We start from the raw sequence: 18118 nt of genomic DNA, 5'->3' as shown, positions 1-18118 counted from the left end.
CCTTTGGATCCTTCACAAACACACTGGACTTTTCTGGAACACAAGTTAACGTTGTTACTACACACACACACACACACACACACACACACACACACACACACACACACACACACACATACACTAAGGCTGCAACTAACGATTGATTCCATAATCGATGAATCGGTCGATTAATCGATTAATCGGATTATCACAGTTATTTAGCAATTACCTTATAATTTAGATTTCAGGTTGTTTTAGGCATGTTCTATCTAACAATAAAGACAATACAGATGAATAATTCATTAAAAAGTACATGTTATACAATTTTGCTCAGCTGCTGATTAAGCTACTACCCATAAAATACATAAAGGTCACCTTATGGTACCTTCTATCTTCTTCTGACTGCTTGATTTGATTAAAAAAACATGTTAGGCTAAAGGGTAACAGTACTGTTTTAAATGGATACAGGATAGGTGGACATAAGGGACATCTGGGCACCTCAACGTACACTTGGCCTCCTTTGAATATACATTTTTCAAAGCGAACGTTTGTAACTCAAATCTTTGCGTTTTTTTTTTTTTGGGGGGGGGGGGGGGGGTTGAGATGGGGGCCCGTGGCCAAATTACATATCGTTTTGGGGGGTCCTTGACATGAAAAAGTTTGTGAACCACTGATATAAAGCTATGCAGTGGCGTGCACAGACATTGTGAGGGGCAGGCTCTCAAGTAAATTATACCTTTTTTTTATTTCTTGGTCTGCTCTTTTTTCCCTCTACACCTATACCTCTTTGCCAAAAATAGCAGATCTACAATCCCACAACGCCTCGCAGCGCGAGGCGTTGTGGGCTTGTAGATCTGCTATTTTTGGCTAAAGGTCTCCTCGGAAAAGGGATGCTAGGTTTCGAGTGGTTATGGTAAAAAGAAAAATCATATCACATAAAGATTTGGCGGACCCTCTGTAGTAACTCTGAGGACCCCCTAGGGGTCCCGGATCCCCTGTTGAAGACCCCTGCTGTGCCCTTTTTTCAAAAGGGCACTTCTGGTCAAGAGGGCAAAGGGCAGGCGCTGTAGCCCCACCTAGAGTCTATCTGTGCACGTCCCTGCAGCTATGGTTGAAAAAGAGCGAATGAAGTGCTCCTCCTGTAAGACTTGACACATGACCCATTGTAGAGCCTCAGGAATGCAGGCCTTATCATGACTTGATGAATCTCACATCAATAGAGAAAGAAAGTCACATGATCTGGCAGTGAGTGGTTCCAGACCACTGCTCTCTCATGGCCTCAAGTAACTTAGATCAGCGTTTCACAAGCTTTCAGCTCAACACCCCAGAGATACAACCGTCTCCCCGGGACAGTGGTGGAAGAAGTACTCAGATATTTTTACTTAAGTAAAAGTAGCAATACCACGATATAAAAAAATACGCGTCGCGATGCAACGCGTTGTGAGCTTGTAGATCTGCTATTTTCAAATACAAAATAACCAATCTACAAGCTCACCATGCGTTACATGTGATGCCACACGTTGAGCTTGGCGATCTGTTATTTTCAAAATGTATTGCTTTTTTTTGGGGGGGGGGGGGGGGGGGGGAGTGGTTATAAATGCTTTAGTTGTTTGGGAAACACTGACTTAGTAGTAGCCATCACAACCTCTCAGATGGAATACCTTCATTGACAGCCCTATTTGAGAGGCAGAACATAAACTATGGCAATCACTCTGCGAGGCTGTGATGTTTCTGGCGCCTTGAATGGCATGCAGGTGTTCACTGGCTGCATCGCTGTGCACAGACCAGGCTTATCTGAACCTGAGACTTTCAGATCTCCTTTTACTCAAGTAAAACAAAAAATCAGAGTAGGTTACTTCTTCTGCCACTGGTGGGACTCCATTCCAACTTGGTCTGCTCTTTTTTTCCCTCTACACCTATACCTCTTTGCCAAAAATAGCAGATCTACAAGCCCACAACGCCTCGCGCTGCGAGGCGTTGTGGGCTTGTAGATCTGCTATTTTTAATATCTATAATATTTTTTTAATATTATTATATTAATATATAATATAGATATCTATGCATCCCAGCAGTAGCCTGGAGATAGAGTCACGTGTTTCTCATGAGACCAGGCTTATCTGAACCTGAGACTTTGAATTGTGTAGTTAGCCTACTCTCTCTCTCTCTCTCTCTCTGTGTGTGTGTGTGTGTGTGTGTGTGTGTGTGTGTGTGTGTGTGTGTGTGTGTGTGTGTGTGTGTGTGTGTGTGTGTGTGTGTGTGTGTGTGTGTGTGTGTTATAGTTTTGTGATGTCCTGTACCGTGTATATCTGTCAGCAATAGGCTACTTATAAAAGGTAAACATGTTGATAAGCTGTAGCGTGTGTAGATTGTACACTGACTCAATCAGCGTCATGGAGATTTATTGTTTATTTATCTCCACAGTAAGAGTTCACCTGAGGTCAGCTTGCAACACACTCTCTCTCTCTCTCTCTCTCTCTCTCTCTCTCTCTCTCTCTCTCTCTCTCTCTCTCTCTCTCTCTCTCTCTCTCTCTCTCTCTCTCTCTCTCTCTCTCTCTCTCTCTCTCTCTCTCTCGATCACTCACTCACTCACTCACTCACTCACTCACTCACTCACACACACACACACACACACACACACACACACACACACACACACACACACACACACACACACACACACACACACACACACACACACACACACACACACACACACACACACACACACACACACACACACACACACACAATGTTGCTCAATAGGCTCTATATAGCCATATTGGAAGGAAATTGGGCCTCTTCCTAACTTCCTTCACAGGTTTTACCAATGATACTAATGAAGGCTCTGTTCCATTTAGTGTAGCACAGTGGTTCTCAAACCTTTTAATTTCAAGGACCCCCATAACTCTGAGAGTGTACAAATGTAACCAAATGGACCCTTACATTGGGTTCGATTTGAACCAAAAGGACCCTTACGGGTTCATTTGGTTCTATTTGAGTTACACCCCTGGGGGGTCATTTGGAACCCCCCCTCAAGGAACCATGAGGGTCCCTGGACCACACTAGCAGAGTGTTTCCAGTGAGAACAACAAGAACAATATCAGCACCCTGACTCTGTTTGACCAGAATGGAACAGAGCCTTTATTAGTATCATTGGTAACACCTGTGAAGGTCTTTACAATATGGTTGCTGTGCATAGAGCCTATTACTAGGCTATTACATGTCGTCAGACTCACTCACACACACACAGTTATTCACTATTATTATTATTGTTATTATTATTATTGTTATTATTATCACTTTATTTAATATATTGTTCACTCATAGTTCCACACATTACTTATTGTGTGGAGATATGGGGAAATGCATACAAAACGAATATCAACCCTATCTTTATATTACAGAAGAGAGCCATAAGGATAATAAATAGATCCGGATATTATGAACCTACAAATACACTCTTTATTAAGTATAATACCTTGAAATTCTATGATATAGTAGCACAGAAAACAGCTTTATTAGCATTCAAAGCACAACAGAAACTACTTCCAAGATGCATCCAGAATCTGTTCCAAATTAAAGAAAATCAGTACGAGTTGAGGGGTATACTTATGTTTGGAATCATCACAGCTAGAACAAATATAAAAAAGAGATGTACATCGGTCATGGCAAAAGAAATATGGAATAGTTGTGAAAATGACCTAAAGAAATGCAGTTCTATTTATAAATTCAAGAAAATGTTTAAAGATAATATAGTAGATAAATATAAAAAAATATTATAAACCATTACATGTTATTATTTGTAGATGAAAAGACACATTTTGTCTTTGTTTTTGTTTTGTTTTGAGTATTGATTGATGTTTTGTTATTGTTTGTTTTAAAATATTATAAGGGTATAGGCATTTTAAGCTACGGCTTCAGCCTACACCTTTTCGGTCCATGAATTTCATAATTTTCTTCCTTGGAAATGTCAAATGACAAACTCTGTACATGGCTTAATGACCGAAATAAACTATTCATTCATTCATTCATTATTATTATTATTATTATTATTATTATTATTATTATATAACCTACCACACAGTAGCTCCTTCATCCCCTGTACAGAACACTTATATTATATTATTTTATATATTATATATTATATATATTATTACCACACAGTAGCTCCTTCATCCCCTGTACAGAACACAGGAACACGGTGGGGGTGTTCAGGACTCTGGAGGAGAACACTCTTCCTCGGTGGCTCTGGATCCGGCTCTCAACGAACCGGACCGGGTCTCTGTAGAACTCCACCGACCGGTCCCCAAGCCACGGGACCCCCACACTGCCCGGGACCCCCGGCAGGGCCGCCGGACCGGGGGGGACCACCGGCGATCTTCTGGACATGATGACCAAAGATCAAAGCGATCTAACGAGCGGCATTAAAGTCCTTGTTGTTAAACGTGTATTTATTTATTGGTCCAAACGGTTTAGTTAGCGGCTGCATGGTGTAGTAAATAATCCATGATCATCATTGTTCTGTAGCTGGAGCCTGGAGCTCTGCTCCATACTGTATATACTGTATGTCTATGGAACTGTAACTTCTCTTCCTGTATAAGATACTGCTGCACTAGCCATGGTTCACACAACGGTCTGTCACGACTGTCGTGGATGAACTTCAACCTGGTGTTTGCACTTTCTCCATTTACGGCCCGTACATCTACATAAACGTTCACATTTCACAATATAAAGTGTTGGCCCTATGGCCACGGATGTTGCAATTATGTACGGCCCCTCAAGAATACCCGTATATTTCGTATTGTTCAATAAAAAGCATTTTAATCCGATCGGTGGGCATTCTCTCGTAGAGTTATGATGTTTCAAAGGAGTGCAATACACCTCCCAACCGATAGGGTCACGTTGTTGAAAGCAAAAAGGAAATACGGAGAATATGGCCACCCATCGGATTAAAATGCTTTTTATTGAGCAATACGTAATATACGGGTATTTCTGAGAAAACGTACATAATTTTAACATCTGTGGCCATGAGGTAAGCACTTTATATATGAAATCTGAACGTTTATGTAGATGTACGGACAGTAAATGGAGAAAGTACAAACACCAGGTTGAAGTTCATCCATGACTCTTGTGACAGACGACCGTTGTGTATCCATGGCTACTGCTGCAGATAAACCCCGCCTCCCTTCAAAGCCGGTGTGCTTCAAAGAAAGTAACTAAGTACATTGATTTACTCAAGTATGTGTACTGATAAGTACTTCATGTAGGCATGCAACTATCTTATCATATTTAAATCGATTAACTGTTGCACGGTGCACCATACTGGAAATAAACGAATTACAGTAGCTATTTACTCAAGTAGCCTACTGTATTTGTAGTACTTTTTACTCCACTACAATACTTGTCCCTCTCACAATTGTTCTACATTGTGTTATCGTTACTTTTACTAGAGTAAAAAAAAATAATAATAATCATATTTATTTTTCCATCACTGCATAACTGTGACCTGGAGGTAAAAAACTGCTAATTTAAAACAAAAAGTGAATAAAAGTGAATGAAATGACAATTTCACTGTGGCTTGTGGTTCATGTCCATTTCTAAACACCAGGGGGCAGAAATACCCATTTAAATGATATTGAACTGGTACTGCAGGTGGATTAGATATAATTAATTACAGTCAAATAAAATGTTCATGTTTTTTAATCATGTTCTGAGCAAAACAATTTCATTACGGTTTATTATTTGCAGTTTAATATTAGTCAAGACCTGTTTGGTATTTATTGGCTCATGTAACTTACTTTCTAAACTACAGTGACAGTGCTCTAGAATTAGACAGTGGTGGAAAAAGTACTCATATTTGTTACTTAAGTAAAAGTAGTAATACTGCATTGTAGAAATACACTTACAAGTACAAGTCCAGAATTAAAAATCTACTTGAGGTAAAGTACAAAAGTGTCAAACTTAAGGTATACTAATCTTGTACTTTACTCTTATCTGAGTAAATGTAGCTAGTTACTTTATGCCATTGTAATTGGATGATGTCATCCTTATTATACAGGCTAATTGACAACACCTGTGTCCTCAACAAACCTCAGCAGGTCAGAAGCTTCAGTTCAAACGTGAGTCAAGATTTACTGCTGATGAAGTAAAGTTATCAACTAGGAATACTTTGGAATTAAAGCCTTGAATATAATTAGAGAGTTTCACCGAGCTTACAACAAGATGGGTGAATGGAAGAACATAAACCATTAATAATATCAGTTTACTCATTATCAGTGATGGAAGAAGTACATGTTTTCACTACCCCTCAAAATAATCATATTTGATCTTTGAACTGGAGACCCCCCCCCCCCCCCCCCCCCCCCTGACAGGCACTTGGAATTGTAAGAGTTGAAGCATTACGTTTACTTTGACTCGGTTTCACAGACGAAGATTGTGAAAATAGCCGATCTACAAGCTCACAACGGCGTTGTGAGCTTGTCGATCGGCTATTTTCACAATTTGTGCCTCTTTCCTAAGTAATATTTGATCATTTATTATGTATAGTTTGTTGGATACTTTTGACAGTAATTATTTATTATGGTCTTAAAAAATTAATGTGCAGATACCCTGTATACACTTATACTATATGATGGTTTGTTTTCTGTTGAGTGAGAAAACAATGTTGCACATTAAGCTAATCATCTGGGGACCCCCCCCCATCTATGGCAGTGGGGACCACCACTGCCATAGATGATCAGAAACAGTTTTAAAGACAGAAGACTGTTGTGCTGCTGCTGTGACACTAGTGTGTCACCGCCCACTGTGTGGTTTCCTGAAATAAAGCAGAAGCGATATCATTTCATCATCATGCTGTTGTTGTTGCAGCTTACAGGTTCCTCCTCATCCTCCTCCTCCTCCTCCTCCTCTTAGAGCTCCTGATGGCAGCGGTCAACGTCCACTCCACCTCGGTGACCAGTGACAACCTGAGCCGTCATGACATGCTGGCATGGATCAACAAGTCTCTACAGCTGACCAGTCTGAACTACTCCAAGATAGAGCAGCTGTGTTCAGGTAGAGGATGCACCGATGTCTGAGTAACCAATAACATGCAGCAACACAAGTCTGTGTAACAGCTGTGTTCAGGTAGAGGACGCACACTTAAACATTTAAGTAACCAATGACGTGCATTAAAATAAGTCTGCCGTGGCAGTGTGTTCAACGGTTGTGGGCTTTCAGACACATTTCTACTAGTTTCTCATCATATATTTGTCCATTTGTCCACTAGAGCTCTTTTAGCTGTTAATGTAATAAAGACTCAGAGAGAGGAAGTTAATTTCGTAAAGCAGGAAGCTGATGCATTCTACTGTGGCAACTCTGTTTATGAACAGAAATGGTCATTTAAGTTCTAGTAATGATAGTAAACACTAGAGAAAAAAGAACACAGATGAAGTTTAAAAGCCGGTTATTTAACAAAATAAGCAGTTGTCATCAATTGATTGTGTTTGTAATTATTTAACGTTTTTTTGCTAGGATCCCAGAGACATTTTTATCAATGCATATCAAAATGGGGGTTCTTGACATTCCAACGGTTGAGAATCACAGGGCTAGTGTGGTTGTAGAAGTGGACTAGTTCATTGGTTCTCAAAGTGGGGTCCGGGGACCCCCAGGGGTACTTGAGGGGGTTCCAGGGGGTCCCCAGCTAAATGATGGATAGGAACCAAATGGACCTTTATGGGTCTGTAACTCTGAGAGTGTCGAAATGGAACCAAATGGACCCGTTAGGGTCCATTTGGTTCCATTTGGACACTCTTAAATTAACATTGATTTTACAATATAAATTGGGGTCCCAGAGATATAAATGCCATTAAATGGGGGTCCGTAGCCTAATGCATGTCAAACTGGGGGTCCTTGAAATTAAAATGGTTGAGAATCACTGCTAGAGCCGTAAAAAAATCTTCTCTTATGGGGGTCCCTGGCATATCTTTTGAAATGGGGGTCCGCGGGCTAATAAGTGTCAATTTGGGGGTCCTTGACATGAAGAAGTTTGAGAACCACTGGACTAGTTGGTGAAACCCCTTATCATGCAGTCATCCTTTTTAAATGTGGGATATGTTGATGACTAAAAGACATATTTGTGTGTTGAGGACAGGTGCAGCATATTGCCAGTTCATGGACATGCTCTTCCCTGGATGTATTCCGCTGAAAAAAGTCAAGTTCCATTCCAAGCTGGAGCATGAATACCTCCAGAACTGGAAACTTGTCCAGAACAGTTTCAAGAAGTCGGGGGTTGACAGAGTGAGTACCGACACAACGTCACTGTCAAACTTTCTTTCTTTTTTTGTCCGTAAATGAATGCCCCATTTCATCATTAGTGTAAATGAATGCCCCATTTCATCATTAGTGTAAATTAATGCCCCATTTCATCATTAGTGTAAATGAATGCCCCATTTCATCATTAGTGTAAATTAATGCCCCATTTCATCATTAGTGTAAATTAATGCCCCATTTCATCATTAGTGTAAATTAATGCCCCATTTCATCATTAGTGTAGCACAAGCTCACAACGTCACGATGCGACGCGTTTTTAGAGTTTGTAGATCTGCTATTTTTGATTATTATTTTTGTGTGTGTGAAATTGAAAGTAGTCGGTGGTTTTATAAATGTTTAACACAAACAGCTTGTGACTAAATCACTACATTGGCTCCATTGGAACACAGGTTCATTTTTTTATTTTCCTGAAAGGTAACAGTTTTGGACATAACAATGTTTCCACCTGACAGCAACGATATTCTCTGTATTGTGAACGTCTTCTTTTAACCCATTAAGGCCCGACGTTCCGATTCTACAAATGTCATCTAAATCCTAAAAAAATCTATGTTGCTATATCAGTGGTTTTCCAACTTTTTCATGTGAAGGACCCCAAAATGTATATGTATTTGGCTGCGGACCCCCATCTCAATATTTGTTGTTCCAGTGTAACATCATACTTTTTAGCTCAAATAAAACAATTACACATCCCCTCTAATGTATCATCCTATATTAAAATTGTCTTAAGGGAGGACCGTCCGGCCGACCTCTGATGTCCCGCACATGTCACCATGTCTCAGCCATAACCATGCATGGTCACAAAAGGGGGCATGCCCATATATGGGCATGTACTGATGACAACAGGGATCTCCTCATAAATGGGACACGGACTGATGGATAGAGATCTCCATATATGGGCATAAAGGGGACAAGGACTGACAGATACAGAGATTGAGGACTTTTCTTTTAAAACCCACTTAACAAACTTAGCTAAGAAAATTAATTTCATATATGCATGCCACAGACAGTACTTTAAAGCAGTGGTTCTCAAACTTTTTCATGTCAAGGACCCCCAAATTGACACTTATTAGCCCGCGGACCCCCATTTGAAAAGATAAGCCAGGGACCCCCATAAGAGAAGATTTTTACGGCTCTAGCAGTGATCCTCAACCATTTTAATTCAAGGACCCCCAGTTTGACATGCATTATGGCTACGGACCCCCATTTAATGGCATCTCTATCACTGGGACCCCAATTTATATTGTAAAATCTATGTCAATTTAACTCTGAGAGTGTACAAATGGAACCAAATGGACCCGTCACACTCTCAGAGTTACAGACCCATAGGGGTCCATTTGGTGCCTAATCTATCATTTAGCTGGGGACCCCCTGGAACTCCCTCAAGGACCCCTGGGGGTCCCCGGACCCCACTTTGAGAACCAATGCTTTAAAGCCCTTGGATGCAATCTGTCACAGTGCACTCCACTGTATTACAGCTGCAGGTTTCAGCACTCATCACTGCACATTGTACACCTCAGTAGGATGCTCTTCCCTGGCTCTTAGAAGGAAGCAACATGTCTCCCTGTTTACATACAAGGCACTACTTGGCAAAGTTAAACTGCCTCTGTATTTCACAGAACTGTTAGAACCCAATACCTCAAGTCATGGTACCAGATCTCAGGATAATAACATTTAGCTGAAGGTGCCCACAACCACAACCAGTACTAAACTGGGAGACACAGCCTTCAGTGTGTATGCTCCATATATATGGAACAATGTCAAGAACAGCTGAAGTTAGATGTCCTTGTTTCTTTTGCTATTTTTTAAAGTTTTTTAGCTGACCTTTATATTGGAAGAAGACCTACAGTATGCACCTGGTTTAAATATGTCATTTTTGCAACCTATTTTATTTTTATTCAATCAATCAATCAATCAATCAAAACAACGTGTTTTTCAGGCTGTCCCGGTGGAGAAGCTGGTCAAAGGGAAGTTCCAGGACAACTTTGAGTTTGTTCAGTGGTTCAAGAAGTTCTTTGACGCCAACGACCACCATGAGAACCATGAGAACCGCCCTGAGAACCACCATGAGAACCGCCCTGAAGAAGCTGCTCGCCAAGCGCCTCTCGCTGCCAAAGCTCCCCGGAAGACCACGGCAGGTCAGGAGAAAGCATTCCACACTATTCTTATCATATATGGCAGCAGTTCTCAAACGTTTTCCTGCCAAGGACCCCCAAATTGATACATATTTGGCCGCGGACCCACAGGTTGTGAGCTTGTAGATCAGCTATTTTTGACTAATGTCTCCCTCAGAATAGGGATGCTAGGGTTCAAGTGGTTAATGTAAAACAATAAAAAGTTCCTATCACACAAAGATTTGGAGGCCCCCCCTGTAGTAACTCTGAGGACCCCTAGGGGTCCCGGACGCCCTGTTGGATCAACATTATTGGCTTAAGAATGCGACAAAAACAAAGAATATCCATGAATTCTCCATGGGGTGTGACTAATCGATTTCATCATTTTTTGGGTGGTGAACTATCCCTTTAATGGGTTAAATCAGTGTAGTGGTACCATAAAACGTTTGATTCTGTGAAATGTTTTTATTGAAAACGGCAAAACAAAGGGTACGTATTAAATATAGTATATCATATAATTAAATATAAAATAAATACAAAATCACAGAAAAACATGTTTTATGGTCATGATTCACCAGGACCCCGGATGGCTTGATTCTAAAAAATGTAAAATATTGATTATTGATTCTGCCTTGATGAATTGCGTACATTATGGATTTAACACTACTTTATGAACTTTAATGTGATTTGACACTACTTTATATATCTGCCCGACAACAGCGATATTTTTTTTCGTAAATTGACGTCCTACTTGATCATATTACATCACATTACATTCATTTAGCAGACGCTTTTATCCAAAGCGACTTACAAGACGTGCATTCAACATGGGTAGGGAACGAAAACTACTAATCACCAGAAATCAGTTGCACCACCTCACAGTTCAAACTTAGCCTAGTTATAGCTTAACCCATTCAATCCGGGAACGCATCTGTCATTTTAAGATTTATTTGGCTATTCAAAAATAGCAGATCTACAAGCTCATAGCGTGGCACCGAGTGCCGCGCTGTGAGCTTGTAGATCTGGCTCCAGAAGCCTTAAGTGCATTCTCTTCTAAAACAAGCAACCAAGAGTATACCTGACGCTAAGGTAAAAGTGCACTATATCAGCTACCTACTTTCTTAAACAGATGAGGCAAAATCAAATGAGCAAGAGCTAAAACAAATAAGTGTCGAATCATACTACAGCATCACACAAAAGCAACAAGAGTAGCAGATCTTTGAGCTTGTAGATCTGCTACCTTTGCTATTGAAATGACACCAACAGAGTGGCAGTATCATTTAGTTGAACGCTTGCATACAATGACAATAAAAGGAATTCTGATCCTGCTTAAATCTGAGTTTTAAATCATTGTAGTGGTGCAGTATATCCTGCAGTCTAATTCAACAGGTTCAAATGTTTGTTTCTGGCTACAGGGATTCAGGGCAATGCTTCTGTCAGACCATCAGCTTCCATTGGTACAGTGGCGACTGCTTTGCAATGCATGCTGGGTTTTAGAGTTGTTCACTGGTACAGTGGTGACTGCTTTGCATGCTGGGATTTAGGGTTCACTGGTACAGTGGTGACTGCTTTGCATGCTGGGATTTAGGGTTCACTGGTACAGTGGTGACTGCTTTGCATGCTGGGATTTAGGGTTCACTGGTACAGTGGGGACTGGTGTTCATTCATGCTGGGTTAGGGCAGTTGTTTCTTCTTCATGTCAAGGACCCCCAAATTGATGTGTATTTTCCCGCGGACCCCCATCTGAAAACATTTTGTGCCAGGGACCCCTAGAAAAGATTTAAGTAAAAAAATAAGGCCCATTTGGTTCCGATGTTTGACTTACAAAAGAGATATTAAAATGTTTAACGTAATGAAGATGGATATTGGCAGTCAGAGGAACCTTGATCAAAATGAAATGCTGTAAACGTAGTGGAGCATAAAAAAGTGAATGCATGCATTGTATTTATTAAAGTTCTGTTCTTCTTCAATCCAGCACCTAGAAAGTCTTCACAAACAACCAACCGTTCGGGACGCAATTCTACATCACCAGCACCGAGCCAAGACCACAACACAGACCTGAAGAAGTTGGTGAGGCCTTGACGTTTTATCTGCACACTGGAATTCAAACTTCTTTTTATTATCCATGTTTTGACCAAGCTGGTCAAGTCCAAATGTCCCTAAAAATTGTTTTTAAAAGATGAAAAATATATCTGTGCTCTAGAATTCAGGTTTCCTTTTATTAAAGATGTTTTGACCAAGTATGTCTTCCTTATGAATTCCAATGTGCAGAGATATTATGTTTTATATCTTTTCATGACAGACTAGTCATTGTGTTGGTATTTCAGATGTGCATGTGTTGCTTAACACATTAGTTGCTGGAGACAGACTGTTGGCTCACGGTGTGAAATGCTTCCGAGTTTATAAGTTTGCAGTTTCAGCTCTTCCAGTGTTCACACTGTTAAACAAAGAAAATAAAAGAGCCCCCCCCCCCCCCACCCCCCAACACCCATTCGCCTTTGTATTGGTATAAACAAGTCCTACTGTAAAATCAGCTCTGTGTCCATACCTTTATTCATTGTTTATGTTGGCTTTTCAAAAATAGCAGATGTACAAGCTCTCAGCACGTCACGCTCAATCTTGAAAGTATTTGGCCTGGGCCGTACCGTTGACGGTCCAGGCACCCTAGGCTGCAATGCCAGCCTGACAGCGTGTCGGGGGTTCGACTCCCGTTCCCGACAACCTTTGCTGCGTGTCACCCCCCATCTCTATCCCCATTTCCTGTCAGCCTACTTTCCCTATCCCTCTCTAAATAAAGACAAAAAAAATATTTTAAAAAATAAATCTTGAAAGTGTTTGAAAGATTTTGAATAACTTTGCATTTTTTGACACAAATCTTCTCTTCTGGGGGTCCCTGACACAACCCCACAGATGTGGGGCGGCGGGGGCGTTCCGCAGCCATATATATATATATATATATATATATCAATTTGGGGGTCCTTGACACGAAAACGTTTGAGAACCACTGGCGTAAACGACATGTTAACATCTAGTGATGGGGGGCGGCAGTGGCTCAGGGGTAGAGTGAACTGGAAAACCGCAAGGTTCTCAGTTCGATCCCGGGCTGGGGGGCTCCCCCAGAGTCGGTGTGGAAGTGTCCTTGAGCAAGACGCTGAACCCCTAATTGCTCCTGATGAGCAGGTTGGTGCCTTGCATGGTTTCCTCCTCCATCGGTGTGTGAATGTGTGTGTGAATGGGTTAATGGCACGATCAATGTAAAGCGCTTTGGATAAAAGCGCTATATAAATGCACCAATTTAATATCGTTCTTAGTATCTGTGGTTGTTGCCTAAAAGAAGCGGTGTGCAAACTAACGTGTCCTCCTCCTCTTCCTCCTCCTCCTCCTCCTCATGTCCAGAGGGAGTCCTTGCGGTCAGCGCTGGCCTCCTCCACCCAGGATAGAGACTTCTACTTCGACAAGCTGAGGAGCATCGAGTTGATCTGTGAGGAGCAGCAGGAAGCAGAGCCAGACCCCACCCTGATGAAGATCAAAGACATCCTGTATGCCACTGATGTACGTAACACCATCCATTGATTTGAATACTTTATTAACAGTTTGCTAAACCACTGCCAGACATTTTTCATTTTTTCCTTTCAACTAGTCACAGTATATGTATCTCCAGTATGATAGATCCCCCGATCAAGGACCTCGGGGGTCCCCAGACCCCACTTTGAGAAGCAGTCACTACACTATTGATCTGCTAAAAAACAGGATGTGGTTTAATTGTTGTCTCTTCACAGGAAGGGTTCATTACTCCTACTGCAGGGGAGGAGCCAGGGGAGGAGCCAGGGGAGGAGCCAGAAGAATTCTGACAATTCTAACAATAACTTAGCGGAATCACAAGAAACCGTAACCGAGAAAAAAATATCATATTTTAAATGTTGGATAAAAATAATAAAATGTATATTTTGCAGCTCATGTCTTCATAGTGGTTTGTGAGTGGATGAGGCTCAACGCAGGAATAGTGATGGAAAGTAACAGAGTACATTTACTTAAAGTAGCTATAAGCAATTTACTTAAGTACAATTTGGAGGTACTTTTACTTTACTTGAATATTTCTATTTTTGCAATACCTTATACTTCTACTCCACTACATCTCAGAGTCACATATTGGACTTGTATCCACTGACAGCTTTAAATATGAGTTACTTCGCAGACTTAGGTTATCATCACAAAACCCCATTTTATACTTTGGCCATTAGAAAATAGCCGATCTCCAACCGTCACTGGGTCAGGTTTAGCAGCAGGTTAACGTGCTATTTCACTCACTGTCTGTCTTCTCAATCTCATCCCACGTTGCCAGAGGAACACAGAGTGAAGCCCTCTGCTCAAAGCTCTATCTGGGTTAAATGTCCTCTTTGTGTCTTCAGGTTAAAGCTCTATCTGGGTTAAATGTCCTCTTTGTGTCTTCAGGTTAAAGCTCTATCTGGGTTAAATGTCCTCTTTGTGTCTTCAGGTTAAAGCTCTATCTGGGTCAAATGTCCTCTTTGTGTCTTCAGGCTGAAGACGACAGACTGAGCCTCAAACCGTCCAACTGGTTTAAGTTAAACTTTCACTAGAAAACGTCTGTTCACTTGTAATCAGTGGTGTGCACAGACATTTTGAGGGGCAGGTGCTCAAGTAAATTATACTTTTTTTTGTTTACTTAGTCTGCTCTTTTTTCCCCTCTACACCTATACCTCTTTGCCAAAAATAGCCGATCTACAAGACCACAGCGCCTCGCAGCGCGAGGCGTTGTGGGCTTGTAGATCAGCTATTTTAGGATAGGATAATTCCTTTTAACAGGTCGTTCATGAAAGTCCTTGCGGTCTTATTTCCAATGAGAGGCTAAAGTTCTCCTCAGAAAAGGGATGCTAGGTTTCGAGTGGTTATGGTAAAAAGAAAAATCATATCACATAAAGATTTGGCGGACCCCCTGTAGTAGCTCTGAGGACCCCCTAGGGGTCCCGGACCCCCTGTTGAAGACCCTGCTGTAAACTGAAAAAGGGCACTTCTGGTCAAGAGGGCAAAGGGCAGGTGCTCCAGCACCACCTAGAGTCTATCTGTGCACGTCCCTGCTTGTAATGGACGGACTCTAGACTGTACTTGAAGCTCGCTTAGCAATAGCGTTCAGTCCACAAAACAGTCTTTAAACTTGATATGTGAATTCCTCCTGATTTCACAACTTTACACAGACTGTCGTACAAAGACGATCTCAGACACAAGTTACACAAAGGTTTGTTCACTGCAAACGTATAATATAACACAAACTTTCTCTGTATCACGTTCACTCTCTGCTGTTTGTTTGGCTCTCTCGTTCACAACGGACGTGGTGGATGTTTCAACCCGGACGAGACGAGAGAGGGACGGACACTGGACATGTGTCCGTCCCTCTCTCTCATCCGTAATGCAACACACACTACTCTTGAGTTCCTGCATATTACTAAAATGGTGTAACTAATCATTAGATTTTATAATTGTGTGCACCAAGACACCAAAACAAAGACGTATGCATGCAGGAAAACAAACTGTTTGTTCACGTATGCACGCAGGAAAACAAACTGTTTGTTCACGTATGCATGCAGGAAAACAAACTGTTTGTTCACGTATGCACGCAGGAAAACAAACTGTTTGTTCACGTATGCATGCAGGAAAACAAACTGTTTGTTAACGTATGCACTCAGGAAAACAAACTGTTTGTTCACGTATGCACGCAGGAAAACAAACTGTTCGTTCACGTATGCACGCAGGAAAACAAACTGTTTGTTCACGTATGCATGCAGGAAAACAAACTGTTCGTTCACGTATGCACGCAGGAAAACAAACTGTTCGTTCACGTATGCATGCAGGAAAACAAACTGTTCACGTATGCATGCAGGAAAACAAACTGTTTGTTCACGTATGCATGCAGGAAAACAAACTGTTCACGTATGCATGCAGGAAAACAAACTGTTCGTTCACGTATGCATGCAGGAAAACAAACTGTCTGCTGTCATGTAGTTCAGTCAGACAACAATTGGATTGGATTAGAATATATACTTATTAAGCAAGCTTGAGCATAGATATAGGAAGCATAAAGAAGCATTGGCGTCAGGTCTCTGAATCCATTCACTCCCTGTAAGAATAACATTTTAATAAATGTTACATGCCAAATAGCATTTACAGGGAGTGAATAAAGACCCCCACGGGGATCTACAGGTGGATGCCGGGGAGGCGGTGGGATGAGACTATTCATGGTAGCAGCATACGTAGGCAAGCAAAGCAGCAGATCCGCAGGATTTCAGCAACAGCGCAGCAGCAGCGTCGGCACGACAGCCCAGCAGGAGAGCGCAACTAGAATGAACAGGTAGGTAGAGCAATACTTATAACCCACCGACCAGGAGAAAAATGCATGTGACTAGTCACCTGGTCGGGTGGCCCAATCCCTGAGTTGCCTGGCCTGAACTAGCTCCGTAAACTGTGCCTCATTAGTTTGTCTTAATGGATGATATTGATTTTTAATGCTCGATATTCTTATGGCTCTTTTGCACTTGACAATGTACCGTGAAATGCTTGAAAATGTAGGCTATATTTTGTCATGATAAAGATAAGAAAGGTACTCATTATACGGAAATATTCAATTTCATGTTTTCAAAATGTATGAAATAATTTGAAAATAGCCGATCTACAAGCTCACAATGTGTCGCAACGCGTTGTGAGCTTGTAGATCTGCTAATTTCCAACTAGCCAAAGTCTATATAGGGCTGAAGTGGTTAATGTATGTTTTGTAATAATATTTAAAATCTACAAAGTAACTAGTAACTAAAGTTCTCAAATAACTGTAGTGGAGTCAAAGTACATTATTTGCCTCTGAGATGTAGTGGAGTAGAAGTAAAAGTATTGAAAATAGGAAATACTACAGTAAAGTACACTTCAAAATTGTACTTAAGTACAGTATTTAAGTAAATGTACTTAGTTACTTTCCACTACTGCATGCAATACAACTAGCCTAGCCAGGCAGACCCCACAGCCATGGCTTTTCACTCTGCACTAGTGTGTTTGTCTTTAGCTGAGGTCACTGAATCAACAGACAGAGCAAATATTATAGTCCACTACAATTATTTGAACACTTTAGTTACTTTTAGGTTTAGATAATTATTACAACACATAAATTAACCACTTCACCACTCTGTCTCTCCTTCTCGGTCTGTCTGTGTCTCATTCTCTCTGTCTGTCTGTCTGTCTGTCTGTCTGTCTCTCTCTCTCTATGTCCCGTCTAAATAAAAAAAAATAAAAGTGTGTGTGTGTGTGTGGGGGGGGGGGGGGGTACCTGTGTACAAGGACTCTCCATCAGTACATTCTGATGGCCTGGGAAGAGGAGACCCCAACAGTGGATATCACTGCTCTCTGTTGCTGGTAAGGTACTGGCCAAGGTGATGCTACAGAGGCTGATCAATAACATCATCGATAACATCGATGCTACCTGAGTCTGGTGGCGCACTCTCCACACGACCTGCAGACCATCCTTGATGTGGCTGTCAGGGCGTACAGCAGGATGGGTCTGTCTGTCAACACCACCAAGACAGAAGTAGTCTGCCAATGGAGCTCCAGTACCCCACACACCCTGCCTATCTTCACCATCGACAACAAGCCACTAGCAATAACACCATCCTTCAAATACCTGGGCAGTATCCTTTCTGAGGACTGCAGCATCGACTGCG

At 41.4% G+C, this 18118-nt stretch overlaps 2 protein-coding genes across 4 annotated transcripts in view; one reads left to right on the top strand and one right to left on the bottom strand.

Moving 5' to 3' along the window:
- LOC311053804 (putative cytochrome P450 120) overlaps window positions 1-4531 on the bottom strand; it is a 28825-nt gene extending 24294 nt beyond the window's left edge. The window contains exons 1-2 of one of the 3 annotated variants that reach the window (XM_084069490.1): window positions 4137-4531; window positions 1-33 (exon numbers count right to left, since the gene is read on the bottom strand). The exon at window positions 1-33 is cut by the window's left edge and continues 45 nt beyond it. In XM_084069490.1, coding sequence (XP_083925616.1) covers window positions 1-33; window positions 4137-4368 — 265 coding nt within the window. In that variant the 5' untranslated portion in view covers window positions 4369-4531. Of the gene's footprint in view, window positions 34-4056; window positions 4086-4136 lie in introns of those variants that run through there. The other 2 variants (XM_084069491.1, XM_084069492.1) reach the window with 2 other exon arrangements.
- A 2327-nt stretch (window positions 4532-6858) lies between these two features.
- LOC311053814 (microtubule-associated protein RP/EB family member 1-like) lies at window positions 6859-14325 on the top strand. Its single transcript, XM_084069502.1, has 6 exons — window positions 6859-7032; window positions 8111-8256; window positions 10226-10424; window positions 12376-12470; window positions 13797-13952; window positions 14180-14325. Exons 1-6 carry the CDS (start codon window positions 6900-6902, stop codon window positions 14249-14251), a joined length of 801 nt encoding a protein of 266 aa, XP_083925628.1. The 5' UTR covers window positions 6859-6899; the 3' UTR covers window positions 14252-14325.
- Window positions 14326-18118: the final 3793 nt, after the last annotated feature.

Source organism: Gymnoscopelus microlampas, assembly GCF_963454915.1.
Source record: "Gymnoscopelus microlampas genome assembly, chromosome: 10".
Lineage (NCBI taxonomy): Eukaryota > Metazoa > Chordata > Actinopteri > Myctophiformes > Myctophidae > Gymnoscopelus > Gymnoscopelus microlampas.
This window is presented reverse-complemented; position numbering and strand designations above follow the sequence as displayed.